This window comes from Podarcis liolepis (assembly GCF_965112155.1).
Source record: "Podarcis liolepis genome assembly, chromosome: 17".
NCBI lineage: Eukaryota > Metazoa > Chordata > Lepidosauria > Squamata > Lacertidae > Podarcis > Podarcis liolepis.
Window position 1 is genome coordinate 6,230,769 of NC_139571.1, and position 16,924 is coordinate 6,247,692.

At 48.9% G+C, this 16,924-nt stretch overlaps 1 protein-coding gene across 1 annotated transcript in view; it reads right to left on the reverse strand.

The window, feature by feature from the left end:
- Window positions 1–2,354: 2,354 nt before the first annotated feature.
- LOC310696862 (metabotropic glutamate receptor 6-like) overlaps window positions 2,355–16,924 on the reverse strand; it is a 44,765-nt gene continuing 30,195 nt past the window's right edge. The window contains exons 6-11 of the mRNA XM_083482954.1: window positions 16,615–16,755; window positions 13,576–13,776; window positions 12,664–12,803; window positions 10,276–11,211; window positions 7,260–7,485; window positions 2,355–2,435 (exon numbers count right to left, since the gene is read on the reverse strand). Of these exons, the coding sequence (XP_083339080.1) occupies window positions 2,380–2,435; window positions 7,260–7,485; window positions 10,276–11,211; window positions 12,664–12,803; window positions 13,576–13,776; window positions 16,615–16,755 (1,700 nt within the window). The 3' untranslated portion in view covers window positions 2,355–2,379. The remainder of the gene's footprint in view (window positions 2,436–7,259; window positions 7,486–10,275; window positions 11,212–12,663; window positions 12,804–13,575; window positions 13,777–16,614; window positions 16,756–16,924) is intronic.

Consider the following 16,924-nt stretch of genomic DNA (forward strand, 5'->3'; position numbering starts at 1 on the left):
CTTATACAGAGTCAGACTGTTGGTATACAGTGGTGCCCCGCAAGACGAATGCCTCGCAAGACGAAAAACTCGCTAGACGAAAGGGTTTTGTGTTTTTTGAGCTGCTTCGCAAGATGAATTTCCCTATGGGCTTGCTTCGCAAGACGAAAACGTCTTGCAAGTTTGTTTCCTTTTTCTTAACACCGTTAATACAGTTGCGACTTGACTTCGAGGAGCAACTCATAGAACGCGGTGTGGTAGCCTTTTTTGAGGTTTTTGGTGATTTATGAAGCTTTTCCAAAACTTTTCCGACACCGTGCTTCACAAGACGAAAAATTCGCTAGACGAAAAAACTCACGGAACGAATTAATTTCGTCTTGCGAGGCACCACTGTATTTAGTTCAGTCTTGCCTACACTTGACTGGTAATGGCTCTCTGGGATTTCAGATGCGTTTTTCTCTCAGTTCTTCCAGGAACTGCTGGGGACTGAACCTGGGACCTCCTGCGCTCAAAGCAGATGGTCTGTCCCTTAAGTCCCTGAGCGATGGTCTGTCCCTTAAGCCATCCTTCCCCAACTGGACACCCTCCCAATGTCATTGGACTCCAGCTCTCATCATCCCCAGCCATCAAGGACAATAGTCAGGGATGATGGGACTTGAAATCGAGCAACTTCTGGGTGGCTGCAGTTTCCCTGTCCCTGGTGAAGGGTATTAAATGTTAACAGATGAAATGCTTAAATCTGAGTTTTCGCTTTAAAACAAAAACAAAAAACTTTAGCATATAATCTTCATTATACATCTTGAAGCTCTTCAGCCAAGCCTTCAGCTGATGAACAGTCTACAGTGGTACCTTGGTACAGCTTGGCTCCTGAAAAAAGAAAGGCTCCCAAAGTAAGTGTCCCAGTTTGCGAATGTTTTTTGGAAGCCGAAGTTTCGACGCAGCTTCTGCTTGAGTGCAGGAAGCTCCTGCAGCCAATCGGAAGCCGCGCCTTAGTTTTCGAATGGTTTCAGGAGTTGAGCAGACTCCCGGAATGCATTAAGTTTGAGAACCAATGTACCCCTGTATGTCCTTTTAAGTGTACAGTGGTATCTCTGGAGACGAATGCTTCTGGTTGCGCATGGGTCGGGTTACGAGCTGCGCAACCTGGAAGTAGTTGCTCCCAGATGCGACCTTTGCCCTGGGATGCGAGCGGAAATAGCACGCTGGAGGTGCGCTTTCGCTAATGGTGCCTCATGTTAAGAACAGTTTCAGGATAAGAAACGCCAGAACGAATTAATTTCGTAACTGGAGGTACCACTGTATTTGTATCATTTTGTTTCTCTTCTTGTTTTTATTATGTACTTTGTCATTTTATTCTGTATTTTTATGCACTGAACCGCACTGAGATCTTCGGAAGAAGAGCGGTATACAAATTTAATTAATTAATAATAATAATAATAATATTATTATTATAATGTTTAAAAAATAAGCCAAATTTCTCAGCAGCTAGGACTTCTTCACTGAATGCCAAGATATGTGTACATTCAGTATGGGGGGGAGGACACAGCATGACAAGTGTCCGGTCCAATCAAACGCTGTCTCTCTGACAGGGGGGTGGGACTCACTTGGGCTCTGCATCAGGTAGCAAAATGTAGACTCTAGCACAAGTCGGGGGGGCGGGGGGAGAGATGGAGGAGAGGGAACTGGCTGCTTCAGAAGATACCACAGAGCTGACGAGGGCATAATTCTCTGCCAGTCACCCCCAGTGAGTGGAGGTTGCCTGGAGTTGAATTCACTCATCCCTCCAGTTACAGAAGTATGACCAAGTTGCCTGTTCCAGTTGAATTCCTTTGCTCCTTGTAAATAACAAACACACCTCGATCGCCAGTGCTTGGTGTTTGGCTTGGGGGGGGGGCACTTTCTGCAGCCCAGATCTGGACTAGGCAATGAGCCTCCAGGTGCCTTCATTGTTGTAATAGGACTGGGAGAGGGGCAGCACACCGAAAATACGATGCCTTTCTGACGTGGGCAGTTCCATTCTAGAGCTGGGTTCGAGAGCCTGTGTTGCCCTCCAGGTGTCATTGGACTCCAACTCCCATCAGTCACCCTAACTGGCATGGCCAATGGGCAGGGGTGATGGGAGTTGTGGCCCAGCAAACATCTGCAATGCCACGGGTTCTCTACCCCTGCCAAGAAGAAGAAGAAGGGAAGGGGGTGTCCTGTTGCACTCGGGCCTCAGTTAGGGCCCCCTGAATGCCCTTAGGCTGAAGCCGGGGGAGAAAAAAAGCAAAGTGGTGTTGTAAAAATACAGGTTTATTCCCCAACACATGCCCACCCCAGCCCCTTCTGTTGAGCTTCACCCCGCAAAAAACCCTCCCCCCTCCCATTCCCCGCAATGGTTGTGCCCATCCTTTTCTTCGGTCATGTGGGCCCCATGGTCAGTTCTGTGTAGCTGATGTACATCACCTTAGGGAGGCCTGCAAAGGACACAAAATGGAGAGTTGTTAGAGAGGGGTGGGTGCGGGGAGGGGTGGGCCACGCTGGGACCCCGAATGGGAAAACCTGCCTGCGGGGGGCGGGGAGCTGTTCAGTTTCTGGGGGAAGGACTTTAAGCCAAGAACCTGGTTCATAATCTGGGGACTTCCACACAGTTGCCCGGGCGAACGTGAAAAGTTCTCAACAGACTTGCAGCCCAGCTGTTTATATCGGAGACGGAGACACTTCAGTCTCCCTCGTGTTGGACTGCCTCTGTCATCATCCCTGACCGTTGGCTGAGCTTGCTGGGGCCGATGGGAAGTGGAGTCCCAACAAGATCGGAAGGGCCAATAGTTTCCCCTACCTACGTCAAACCTGGCTCTAGGACAGGGGTAGGCAACCTAAGGCCCATGGGCCAAAAGCGGCCCACGGAGGTCGTTTAACTGGCCCACAAGCCGCCCCCGAACTGAGCTGCCCACTCGGCGAGTCCCCACGTGCTGCACTAAACTGGCACAGTGTGGTGTGGGGGCTCTCTTCCATGGCTCCGGAAATTGCTTCTGCGCATGCCTAGACAATGAAAATCGCTTCTGCGCAGGTGCAATTTTCAGAGTCTGGGCATGCGCAGAAGCGATTTCTGGTGCCACGGACATGCGCAGATGTGATTTCGGTGTCATGCTGCGCTGGCCCGGCCCACAGAGGATCTCCACAGGAGTGATCCGGCCCATGCCCGGTAAGCCTTGCTGACCCCTGCTCTAGATTAATGGGCCCTTGCACATATACACTCTGCTGCCACCATGCTTTTTGTGGGATGTGATCCATGAGAGGCAGTCAAGTACAATACTCCTTGAATTACTAGAGAAGACATACGAGGGAATGTTTGGTCCAACCAGTCGATACTTCCTGTTCCTCCTGGCTGGAGTATCCTTCCTTTTGTATGTGATAGAAGGTGGGCGTGACCTAACTTGTCCAGGTAACAAAAGGATAAATCACGCAGCACACCTCCCTCTTTTTGACTTCCTTCTTCGTTTGACCAGCTTCTAGCTAGGTCTGCTCTACTAGCTCTCAGCTAGCAGAAGCACTGGGATTATTCCCCCATATGGGGTATCTGGTCCATGCCTGGCATGCTCTGGTCCATGGGGTCACGAAGAGTCGGACACGACTAAACGACTAAACAACAACAACAACATGGGGTAGATCCGCATGTACATATTTGTAACTAAGTCTGTCTTCAAGAATCCAACTGTCAACTGATGTGAGTAAACTTCTTTTATTGACTTTGAATAAGATTGTCGCGTCTTTATTCTTTTAAGAGGAATTCAAGGGAACTTACCAGGAATGTATAATTCAATCTGAGACAGATTGAATTGTGTAATAGTGAGAGGCTCACACGAGCCTGCAACCAGCTATCTGCTGTGCATATAAAAAGGGGAATGTAACTCTGCTACATAAAGGAACTTGCTAGCGCAAGCTGGGAAGGATATTAACAAACAATATATCCTCTCCTGCCACCTTGAACATTCCCACACTTTCAAGCTGCCATAATAAGTCAAAACAAGTGCAGGGACCCTTTGGCTCACCAGATGTTGCTGAACTACAACTCCCATAATCCCTGGCACTTGGCCATGCTTGCTAGGGCAGATGGGAGTTGTGGTTTAGCCACATCTTGGTGTGGGGGCAGAACTTCCCCACTCCTGATCTAAAATACAGCAGAGGGGGCAGTGGAATTGGTGAAAGCTCGGCTTGCTTTTCAAAAAAGCCACTAGGTACGCCATCGCTACACGTTTCTCAAGATCACAACTGAACAGAACCTCCATGTTCAAAGGCAGTACTGTAGTATACCCCTGAATGGCAGGCAGTGGGAACTAACACTGGGGGTGTGTGTCCTGTCTACTCATGCCCTGCTCATGGGCAGCCAGGCACTTGGGGCTGGCTGCATTTGGAAGCAGAGTCTGGATTAAATTTCCCTTGGTCTAAATCAGCAAGGGAATCCCCATGTTCTTACAGTTGGGCCAGATATATAGAGAGCAATGAATATTAAATTGGGATGGCAGAAAGTTGGATTCCTGCCCCTCTTTCAATGCATGCAGATGAACAGAATGGGGATTTGAATCCCCACTGGCTTGAGCAGAGGCAAAATTGGGAGTGGCTTTTCTTTCATCTTCATTCAGCTATTGTTTTGTTGATTTGTTGTTGCTTTAAGTAAAGGATGTGATCTTGAGAACGTGGGCAAAGTGGCATCTCCTGGGGCAGAGTGAGAGGGCAGAGGCAGCGTGAACAGGCAAGGTTCCTGCGTCTCGCCTTGTTTCTGCGCATTGCTTGGTCAGGCGTGCGCTCTTGGCTGTGAGCGCTTGCCATCTGCTCTGGGACATCCTCACCCAGAGGGTGGCTATTAATATTCCAGAGCCACCCCCGCCCAGCTTTCCCCTCAAAGGCCAGTGTGCAAAGGGGCTCCAGGCCTGCTTGCAGCGGAAGAAAACGCGACGGGAGCAAATCTGCCGTCTTCTTCGCTCGCGCTTTGGAGGCCTCTGTGAGGCCCCGTTCATCTTTGGTGCCTGAACTTCTGAACACAGGGATGTAAGCCTTGAGCCCATGGGCCAAATGCAGATCTCAAAGGCTCTCTGTTGGGCTCCAGGGTCCTGGCCCTAGCCCACACACCCACTATTCCTGATTCACACTCTTCTTGGGAGCTTTTGCCTGGCTGGAATTTGCCCTTGAACTCTGGCCATGCCTCTTGCTTGTCTAAATGGGCGACCCAGAGGGGTGGATGCATGCTGGGATGTATGTGTGGGCAGGCTCAAGCCTTGCCCTTCTCCTGTTAAAGTGGGGGTGGGAAACTTTCCCAGCCCAAGGGCCAGTTTCCCCTTCTGGGGTCCATATGTCAGAGGTGGGCTAAGCCAAAGGCAGACGTAGGCAGAGCAGCAAATAAAGATGACTAGTTTCCACCTGTCATGCTGTTTCAGATGCCTGCTCAAAATAAATTCCGTTGCAGCAGGCCTGCCCTAGCACATAAAGAAGTTGTATGTACAGTAGTACCTTGTTACAGATAGGTAGCCGTGTTGGTCTGCCATAGTCAAAATAAAAAAATTCCTTCCAGTAGCACCTTAAAGACCAACTAAGTTAGTTCTTGGTATGAGCTTTCGTGTGCATGCACACTTCTTCAGATACACTGAAACAGAAGTTGCCAGATCCTTCTATATAGTGAGAGGGTGGGGAGGAGTATTACTCAGAAGGGTGGTGGGAATGGGAGATTGGCAGATAGCGGAGATGAGCCTGTTGACGACTCTTAACGACTGCAATAGGTCTTACAGGAAAAGGCAAGGGGTGAGAAGGTGAAAAATGGGTTAGTCATGTATAGTGAGATAAGAATCCAATGTCTTTGTTCAGACCAGGTCTCTCCATGGTTTTAAGTTTGGTAATGAGTTGCAATTCAGCAACTATATAGAAGGATCTGGCAACTTCTGTTTCAGTGTATCTGAAGAAGTGTGCATGCACACGAAAGCTCATACCAAGAACTAACTTAGTTGGTCTTTAAGGTGCTACTGGAAGGAATTTTTTTATTTTTAGTAGTACCTTGGCTTAAGAACAGTCCCGTTTACGAACGATACGGTTTACAAACTCCGCAAAACCGGAAGTAGTGTCCCGGTTTGCGAACTTTACCTCAGTCTAACAACGGAATCTGAACAGTGGAAGAGCACTGTTGGCGGGAGGCCTCAAAGCGCGCCTCGGGTTTAAGAACAGTTTCGGTTTAAGACTTCCGGAACGGATTAAGTTCGTAAACCAAGGTACCACTGTACTCGTCTTTAATTTATGCTGATTTTATTTGTATGTTGATAATTGTTTTAAGTTATACTTGCTTTACATTTTATGTGTACTGCATAGGGTTCCTTTGATTAAGCAGTGCATAAATTATTCTAAATAAAAGGGATTCCAACTCCTGCCAGCGTCAGCCAGCACAGCCAAAGGCCAGGGGTAGTGGGAACTGCAGTCCAACAAAATTTGAAGCAACACAACTTCCTGGTTTTCCCTGGTCTTTGAAAAGGACAAGGTGGCATGTCTATTCCAGGCTTGCAAAGAACGATGGCAATGACTCCAGGGTAGCACTGTTAACTCAAGCATGTTGAAGTCACATTATGTTTAGACTTCATCAGGCTTACTGTAAACTTCTTGAGGAGGTTTGAGATCCCCACAAACCATCAGGAAGACAGTGAGCTTCAGCTTGCTTGAGAGAGAGCACGGGGCTTTCAAAGCCTGCCCCCATCCTTCCTTGCTGCTGCATTTCTGCTGCAAATTCCCAACTAGCAAGTAGTCCTGGCTACCTATCAACTACTATTTTACCAGGCCTTTCCAACAGGAGAGACAAAGGGTGATTAGGTGATGGCCCTGAAACTCTCCCCAGTTCTTCAGGATTTCCTGTTAGGTCTGAAAACTTAAACTGATAGATTAATCAAGGAAAATGTCAGTTGATTAATTGGTAAGGCCCATTTTTAGTGATGGAATTTTTTTTAACCAGTGGGGCTGAAGTTTAAGAGCACACTTCCTTTCACGTCGAGGCTATTTTGGCTCTGGTGTGTTACTGCAATGAGGAATGAGAGAGAGAAAAAGATCAAAGTTGGCCTTTCCTCCAAACAACGGGGGGCAGAAAGCCCCCGTTTCTGTCAGGCCCAAAGGCACAGCGGTGGTGGTACTGGGAAGAGTGGGAACATCTTGGGGTTGGCAGAAGGGAGGGGGTGGTACTTACAGGGCAGACGGAGGTCAGTTGAGGCACGTCAGGAAGGGGCCATCGAAAAAGAAAATAAGACAGCGATACCTACTTTCTGGCTACTTACTGTCCGGCTTCTCGTCTTTGCTCTCGCCATTCTGCGCCCCTTTCTGCGAGAGCCTTGTGGAGGCATTGACAGCTGTGGCTGCTGCCTTGAAACTGCGCTTCCGCTTCTGCACGTTCTGCTCCGGGTGGAAGATGATGACGTACACCTTGGGCACGTAGAGCATCCCCAGCGACACAAAGGCGCTCAGGCTCATCGAGATGGTCAGCGTCGTCGTCTGAATGTAGATCTGGCAGGGAGAAGAACGGGAGGCTGGCCAAGAAAGCAGGAGGGCTATCTTTTCTCCCTCGACTGGATTGGGGCCACTTCATTCAGCTCAGACACTGAGGTCCAGCTCCGAGGGCCTTCTGGTGGTTCCCTCACTGTGAGAAGTGAAGGTACAGGGAACCAGGCAGAGGGCCTTCTTGGTAGTGGCACCCACCCTGTGGAACGCCCTCCCATCAGATGTCAAGGAAATAAACAACTATCTGACTTATAGAAGACATCTGAAGGCAATCCTGTTTAGGGGAGTTTCAAATGTTTGATGCCTAAGACTGTTGATGTCAGTGGACTTAAGACCCTTCTGGAATGGTGCTTTATTGTGGGCCCATTCTGCAACACCTTCTTGACGCAATAATAGTGTCTTGGTGGCAGATTTGTTCCGCTTAACTAGCTGCTTTCTCAGTGCTAACACATTATTGCTGTCTGGAGGGGCTGTAGCAGGAGCTCCCCACCCTCAAACATTAATGGTTTGAAAAGTTGCAGGATTTTAGCAGGAAGTGACCGGATATGCACAAATAGGAAATGAAGCTGTGTAACAATCCCAAAACCTTTGCAGGCCGGCACAGAATTTAAAGCAGGATTGTGTCTGACTGCCCCGATAGGATCATGAGCACAAATCATCTCTGATATGGAAGCTTCTCCAAATGATTGAAGGGGCCTGCCACAATGTCCTGACATTGCGCATGGGGCCCTCTGAATATAGAAGGGGCCCTTGGCCTCCTTAAAAAGGATTGGGGGCCCATAGCCCCCAGGAACTGGCACCCTTGCCTGGAAGGGGCCCTAAGAGACACCCAACTGAAGGAGCGTTTCCACCCCCATTATTCAGTCCGGGCACTGAGATCCAGCGCCGAGGGCCTTCTGGCGGTTCCCTCATTGCAAGAAGTGAGGTTACAGGGAACCAGAAAGAGGGCCTTCTCGGTAGTGGCACCCGCCCTGTGGAACGCCCTCCCTTCAGATGTGAAGGAAATAAGCAGCTATCTTATCTTTAAAAGACATCTGAAGGCAGCCCTGCTTAGGGAAGCTTTTAATGTTTGATGTATTATGGTATTTTAATATTTTGTTGGAAGCCACCCAGAGTGGCTGGGGAAGCCCAGCCAGATGGGCGGGGTATAAATAATAAATTGTTATAGTATTATTATATAACTTGGGACTGGATCAGGCTGTCCTGGTGCACCATGTCAGCTCATATGAGTCTGCCTGAACTACTGAAGTCCATCACACCCCAACCTTTTGAGAGCTAAACCTTGTCCCCCCCACCTCTGCCCTGGCTTGAAATCAGAGGCATGCCTCACCTTTGTACCAGAGAAGGTTCACTTCGGAAATGGGGCAGAGTCAGGATTTACCCACCTGGAGAGAAGTCTGCCTCACTCACTACATGAGTTGCCGAACTGGGTGGGAGGCAAAAAGGCGAGAGGGACCGGCTTGTGCAGAGATGCGCCAGGCAGGCACATTGCGCTCCTAGGCAACCGTTAATTACTGAATGAATGTGACTTATCATGGCACCCCTAGCAGCTCTCTCGCTGCACACCCTCTGAGAATGACAGACTCGATAGTTCAGGAAATGTTGTGACATTTAAATCCCAGGAGCGCAGAACTGGAGGAAGGCTTGGGGGTGGGTCATTGCTCTAAGTTCCCGTCCTGCTTGCTTTATTGCAATGGTGTTCCTCCCTCCAGACAGCTCAGGGCAGCGCATGTGGGGTTATCCTGCCTCTTCCCTCACAACAACCCTGTAAGGTTGGCTAGGCTGAGAAATTGTGACCAGCTCAGGTTAACTCAACAAGGGACAAAACAGTAGGTATTACATATGCAAATGTAGGTAATAAAGTCTTGACTAGAAATTGGCCACTCTGTCAACTTTGGTTTCTCTTAGTTTTAAGACCTCATGAAAATTCACCAGCACTTTAAGTGTGTATTTCTCTTAATATGAACGGTTTTGTATGCAAGTTCCCCAAATATCCAGATTTTTTGCAAAGCAATTTTGCCTAATAGAATGCATTTCTGTGAGTTGTCTTCACTAACATGCACTTTTATGTGCACGTCCCCCTAATTATATGCATTTTTGTAACCATTCTTTGGCATTGCAAAATTCGGAGAAATGCAAATTTTGAAAAGTGCTTGTGTTTCAGTTCTCATATTGTTTCAGAAAGTGCCCACCCCACTTCCCACCTGCAATCTGAATTGGTACAGCCCAGCAAGAAACGTTTCATAGAGAGCTTCTCCCTGTCTGTTTGAGCTCCTAGGGCCAAACCATACAATATATAGCAGGTGTGTGAACAGTCTCCTGAAATTGGGCGTTCAGTTTTTTAACTGAAAAGACAGAGGGTTCCCTGAGGAGGGAAAGGCAGCCTGGAGAGGGCAATTCTGACTGGACAAAAGGCAGAAGGGAAAAACATCCCTTCCCTTTCTGCTGCTGTTATCAATAACTTCTCACATGTTCTCCTCTAGCCAGGGTGGTGTAATGGTTAGAGTGTTGGACTATGATGTGGGAGAGCAGGGTTCAAATCCCCACTCAGCCATGAAGCTCACTGGGTGACCATGGGCCAGTCACCATCTCCTAGGCTAACCTACCTCACAGGGTTGTTGTGAGGATCAAATGGGAGGAGAACTATGTACACCACCTTGAGATTGTTGGAGGATAAAGGTGGCCTCTAGATGTAAATAAATAGCTTGGTCCTTGTGCGCTGCTTAACCCGACCCCTGCCACGCCTACCCGGTTTCCTTTCCTCTACAACCCACTTCTTGGCCTGGTGGTTCCCACCTTCTCTGCTGACTGCGCTGTGCCGAAGAAGATGGGCACAAAGGCTAGCCAGACGATGCAGGTCGTGTACATGGTGAAGCCAATGGGCTTGGCCTCATTGAAGTTCTCTGGCACACCACGGGCCTTGATGGCATAGACTGTGCAGGTGACCATCAAGATGATACTGTAGCTGAGGCAGGAGATGATGGACAAGTCTGACATGTCACATTTGAGCACCCCCTGGGCAAACTCCGGGTTGGGCGTGCGCTGCTCTTCATAGTCAATGATGCTGTGGGGAGGTGCGACCCCCAGCCAGATGACCACAGCAACTATCTGGACTGAAATGAGGCTGAAGGTGATGACCAGCTGGGAGGTGGGACTGATGAATTTGGGTGGCGTCACCGACTTCTTGCCTTGCTCAAAGATGCGGTAGATGCGGTTGGTTTTGGTCAACAGAGCAGAGTAGCTAATGGACATGCCCAAGCCCAGGAAGAGGCGCCGTAAGGCACAGACGCCAATGCCAGGCTCCGCAATCATCAGGAAAGTGATGGTGTAGATCAGAAAGATCCCTGTGAGCAGCACATAGCTCAGCTCGCGGCCAGAGGCTCGGACGATGGGCGTGTCATTGAAGCGGATGAAAGTGATGATGATGAAGATGGTGCCAACGATGCCCACCATGGCCAAGAAGATGGGCAGAATGGCCCAGGGGGAGCTCCACTCCAGCTTGACGATGGGGGTCGGGCGACAAGCTGTGCGGTTAAGGTTGGGCCGCATGTCAAAGGGGCACATCTCGCAGTTGAACTCATCCAGCTGGTACTGGTAGCCGTCGCACAGTTCGCAGTGCCAGCAGCAGGGCACGCCCTTCACCATCTTCTTCCTCTCGCCGGGATTGCAGGGAAGGCTACACACGGAGGACGGGATCTCCTTCTGGCCGCCTGACCACTGCATCTCATCAATCTATAGAGGGAGATACATAAACAAGATGGGAGCCACAGAGCAGTGGTTTCCAAACGGTTCCAAGGAACCTGAGCATTTCCAGGAAGCGTATCAAGGATTAATCTCTCCAGATGTTGGCTCTCCAGATGTTGGACTCCAGCTACCATCAACCCCAGCCAGCTCAGCCAGTGACTAGGGATTATGGAAGTCCAGCAACTTCTCTGGACGGTCAAAGGTTCCCCATCCCCGGATAAACCAGTGAGAGGACCAGTAATTGTGGAGAAGCTTCCCTGGCAGAGTTTACTGGCCATCTTCTGCAATGTCATCCAGGCCAGAGAGGCCCAACCTGTGGAGGCCTTCCTGTGAACCGAGTGTATCACAGAGCATGCCCCAGAGTCCTTTGTAACAAACAGGGGGTTCCATAGTAGACTCTCAGGGCTTCCTGAGCACCTAAAGGTCATTGTGGAAAGTATTTCCTAAAAGCAGAACACTTTTAAAACACCTCTGCAGAGAATTATTCATGTGGCTGTGAGTCCTGGGAAACCGGCTGGCTTGTTCCCACCTGGCCTAAGAGGGCAGGGCCCTCACTGACTCCAGCTACAAAAGATGAGGGTGCTGAACAGCAAAGGTATTGCTTAGGGGGGGTTGTTGGCTGGGAGTTGTTGCTGTATTTTTTAAAAAAATTGTATCTTTTTTGTATCTTTATTATGTTTTAGGTGGAAACGCCTCTTCTACTAAAATGTTTCTTCAATGACCATGAGACACAGGTGCACCATCTGCAAAGAATGCCAGGCTGACAGAGGAAATTCCCATGAACACACTGCCCAAATGTACAACAAATTGGAAACATGGTTATGGGCTTTCCAGGTATATGGGTCTTGCAAACCATGGTTGTCATGGACAGTGCTGAACCAATGTGGTGCAGAAGAAGAAGAAGAAGAAGAAGAAGAAGAAGAAGAAGAAGAAGAAGAAGAAGAAGAGGCGGCGGCTATAGGACTTGTGCAGCCTTCAAGCACAAGCTTGAAGGACAACTTCCATGGAGAACAATGTGATGGGTTCTGGGCTGGAAGGTGACTTGTGAGTTGTGGGCCTGGGCTTTGAATGGGAACTTAGCAGAAAAGAGTATGGGTTCTCCTCATTCAAAAAAAGAGGGGTGGGGATGGGCAGGTGAGAAGGCAAAGTCAGGCCACCGACTGAATGACCAGTGAGGCAACCAATGATAGGCAAATAGATCTATGCACCATAGAGATATAGAGGGCAGAGTGGTTTGTCCTAGAGACCATGCTGCGTTCCTGCCTTGCATATGCAGGACTGCGTTGCACTCTGGCCTTTTTCTGCACCTCAAATATCCTGGTCTGATGGTGTCAGAATGCAACATGATGTGGCTGCCAATGAGAACACAGACTTCTGACCAATTCCTCACTGTGTTCCAGGCCCCACAGCAACCTCTAGTGCTGTGCTTGGGTCACTCACGTTCAGACGTAGGTATTCTGTCCACTGCCCGATCGCCTTGTACCCGGGGGTCGTGGTGTTTGTCAGCTGGTACTGGAAGATGTCATAGCGGCCGGGCGCATCTCCGTTCTCGTTGAACATCACAGGTGTCCCAGCGCTGCCTGTAGGAAGGGGAGGGTTACTGCAAGCAGGATGCTCACTGCCTCTCTTGAATGAGATGGCTCTCCAAGGGGGTTAGACAAATTCAAGGAGGACGGGGCTATAACACGATGGCTTATGATACCTTCAAGGGCAACATGGCAACACAGTTCTAAATTACCAGTTGCTGGGGAAGAGCAGTGAGAGACTTCATTGTGGTGTCTGACTGTCCACTGTGGGTTACTGGGTCCTGAGTTAAATGGGATGGATGCCAGTAGGGCTCTTCAGACTGTTATAGTATTGGGGGTTGGTTTGGATGAGGCCCGCAGGTCCCAACCAAGCCTGTATCTAGTATCTGTAAGAAGGGGGTTTGCTGTAGAAGAGATCTACTGAATTGGCCAAACCAGCCTCTGTTGTTAGCTCAGTGCTTGGGTTTCCAGACTTCCAGGTCTGACCTGAAGGCTTCAGGTTTCCTTGCCTTTTGGCAGATGGTGGCCTTGAGTCTCCAGGTGGGTGGGAATGTCTTTGAGTTGGGCTACTCCTGTGACATCACTGGGGGCCGTCCCCAGTTCTCAAGCTTTGGCCCTGAAATCTTAGGGTCTGGGATGCTCCTAACCTGAAACACCTGGCTCACTTAGGTTCCTTCATTTCAGTTGACCTACTCTTGAGTTGGCCTAGCACTAGAGACAACCCTCAGTCTTAAATGCATGCAAATCTTTAAAAGGGCCCTTTGTATCTGAGGCCAGGTGAAGCAACCTGACGCTACTGCGGTCAAAGGGATTCTGCCCATCTCACCATTGAAGTTGACGGCGAGGATGTAGCGCAGCAGAGTCTGGCCCTGGATGGGGTCCATCTTTTCACACACTCCGATGTGGCCTGGGCAGAGGTCCAGGTGCATGTTGTGCAAGGCGTGAGCCATGGCATAGACGGCGTCAATGACAAACTGCACCTTCCCCTCCTGTTCGTACGTTGCGTCTCTTCCAATCCGCTCTTCGCCTGTGGCGGGGAAGGGTAAAATGTGGATCAGAACCAAGCACAGAGGGGTCAGAGCCAATGATGAGTCTACTTAGAGTATGACAATGGGAAGGGAAGCTGTGGTTCCCATCAGCTCCAACCAGCCAACAGCTGAGGAAGAGGGTGGGAGCTGGACTCCAACTGCGAATAGGTGTGTGTTACTCTGAAACTTTTGCCATGGTCTATTGCTGTAGTGTAGATCATGGCATGGGGAAATGCTGGCATAACTTAATATGACAGAGATCTCCGTTATGATCTTTCTTGACCTCGGAAGCAGTCTGTGTCTTGGAAGTTATCCTGAGCTCCTAATACTTTGTGTAAAGATCAGCACATGTAATCTAGTGTCAGGGAACTGACATCGGAGCTAGAGGCGGAGGGAAGGCTCTCAAATGATGCTGGAGAAGGGCCCAGGAGGGAGAGAGGCAGCTCCGCAGATGGGGAAGCAAATCAGTGCAACACCAGGGATATAGAGGGGCTGATGGGGGAATCGGCGAGAGGGCTCCAGGACTCTTCACCAGACACCAGCGGGGAGAGCACGGGTCCTCCGCTACCCACGCCCTCCCTGCGCAGAAGACTTCCGTGCAGAGAGAGTAGGAGGAGACTGGGTGTCAAACAACTTTTATGTTGGAAAAGGTTTAAGAAACGCCCACTGACGGATTCTGCTAGCGACTGAGGCAGCCACGAATTGAAGGGCTGTCCAGACAGAAAGGTTTAACAAGGCAACATAGCCAGGAGAGGCGGCAACTTACGCACGAGCAACCCCATACCCATTACATCTAGTTACCAGTAAAATCTAATCAGCACCTCCTGTGAAACAATAGTTGCCACACAGACAAATAGTAAGATTAACTTTAAGTCAGGAAACGAACCAGGATAACCACTTTAGTCATTGCTCACTAGGATTATGTACTTTCAACTTTTAATTAAGCTGAATAAACGAGATGGGAAAGAGGCAGGAGACTCTTGTTTGCCCCTTGTGGGTATGAATTGCCTCCAGGTGGGCAAAGAAGGAAACTTTAGAAAAAGTTCCCCATTTTAGACCACAGGTAGCCAACTTATGTACAGTGGTACCTCGGGATGCGAACGGGATCTGTTCCGGAGCCCCGTTCACATCCAGAAGCAAACGTAATAGCGACGGCACGTCTGCGCATGCGTGCGTCGCTTTTCGCTGCTTCTGCACGTGCACGTGATATCATTTTGAGCATCTGCGCATGCGCAAGCGGCAAAACCCGGAAGTACCGCGCTCTGTTACTTCCGGGTTGCCACAGAGCGCAACTTGAATGCGCTCAACATGAAGCATATTCAACCCGAGGTATGACTGTATATTGTGGGCAAGTGGGCCAGTAAAATTTTTTTGTTGGCTACAGACTTTTGCCGGTTTTATTTCCAAGTAGTAATTTATTTCCTGTAATAACTCAGACATCTCATTATTTTATGATGCACATCCTTTGATCGAAGAATTCAGCACCATACTGATAATTTCAGCTACAGCTGGGTGTCAGCCGAGAAGGAAAACAAACCAACCCCCAAACAGTTTTGTCAGGCAACATGGAGCGGTTTGGGTCCAGGCAGAAGCTCAGGAGAGAATGTGAGAAAAATTGGGAACCTTTGTGATAATGGCAATAACGGAACCCTCAGAAAAAAGCCAGATTCAACCTGAGTCTATCTCAGCCAGGGGAGGCTGGATTTGGGGGCTCCAGGCAGGGAAAACCAGTACTTTGACGTTCTGTGGAGGGGATGGCGTTGGGATGACACCACTTGGAATTCTAATCCCCTCCATTCCCTGCAGAGCGGTGAAATAAACCCAGGCCCTGAAGCTCCCTGATAATATTCCCTTTCTAACACCGCTGCCTCTCAAAAATAGGGATTAGTGCACAGCCAGGCTGCGAAGAAATAGTTGTGAACCAGGTGAGTGGGGAGCACTTGGCAACAGCTGTTCTATGTATCTTCGAAGTAACAGATGGATCTGTCACTTTTGGTTCTCTCACTTTCTCCTTTTTCTAACCCTGAAGTTTTTTCGCATTTCTGCATTCTGACTTCAACTCCCCACATTTCTGCAGCAATTTATGATTTTAAAAGAAAAATCCTCATAAGAATGTGTTGGCATTTCAACTGCATACTTCTCCCAATAAGCCTACCATGCACATTTTTGCAAAGCAAATTTTCCTAATATAATGCATGTTTGTATGTTGTTTTCACAAATACATGCATTTTTATGCACACTGTTGCCTAGCATATGCATTTTGTGCATATTACTTGGCTGAACAGCTGCACTGCAAATTTTGAAGGATGCCTGTGTTTTGGTTCACATATGGCTTCTGAAAGTGCAAATTTGGAAACCAAACCACATGAGGAATGGTTGAAGGAGCTGGGCATGTTTAGCCTGAAAAAGCGGCAACTGAGAAAAGTTGTGATAGCCAACATCAACTATCTCAAGGACTGTCACATGGAAGAAGGAACAAGTTTGTATTTTACTGCTCTGGAGGGTAGGATTCAAACCAGTGATGTCAAGATACAAGAAGGGCGATTCCAAGTAAACATCAGGAAGAACTTTGTGACAGGAAGAGCTGTTTGAGGGTGGAATGGACTTTCCTTCATTGGAGATTTTTAAGCAGAGGCTGGATGGCCATCTGTCATGGATGCTTTAGCTGAGATTCCTGCATTGCAGGGGGTTGGACTAGATGACCGTGGGGGTCCCTTAACTATATGATTCTATGATTCCATGGTAGGTTCATCTTCAAATGAGAACTTACTTGAATTCCTCCCCCATCCCTGGTACCACCCTGCCCTGTTTTAAGCTCTCTCCCAAAGCCTCCATACCAGTACATTTCCGTGCCCCTTCATCAGGCTGCAACCCTGGACGAGTCAGTTTACATCGGAAATCTTCCTCCCAGTACTCAGCAAACCAGATGTTGCGCCGATTGTTCTCCAAGGAGCGTGTGGTGAAGTACTGGTCAAAACCTTGGGGGAGAAAACAGGGAGGTCATGGCCTTTGTGGGCATCCTTCTACTGCATTGCCAACTTTACACCAGCCTCCGTAGCTGCAGCTGTAATAGGAGCTTGACCTCTGTAGACATTAGCAGCTGATAATATTCTCTCCATGCATGCAAGAAAAGTTTTGCCTACTGAT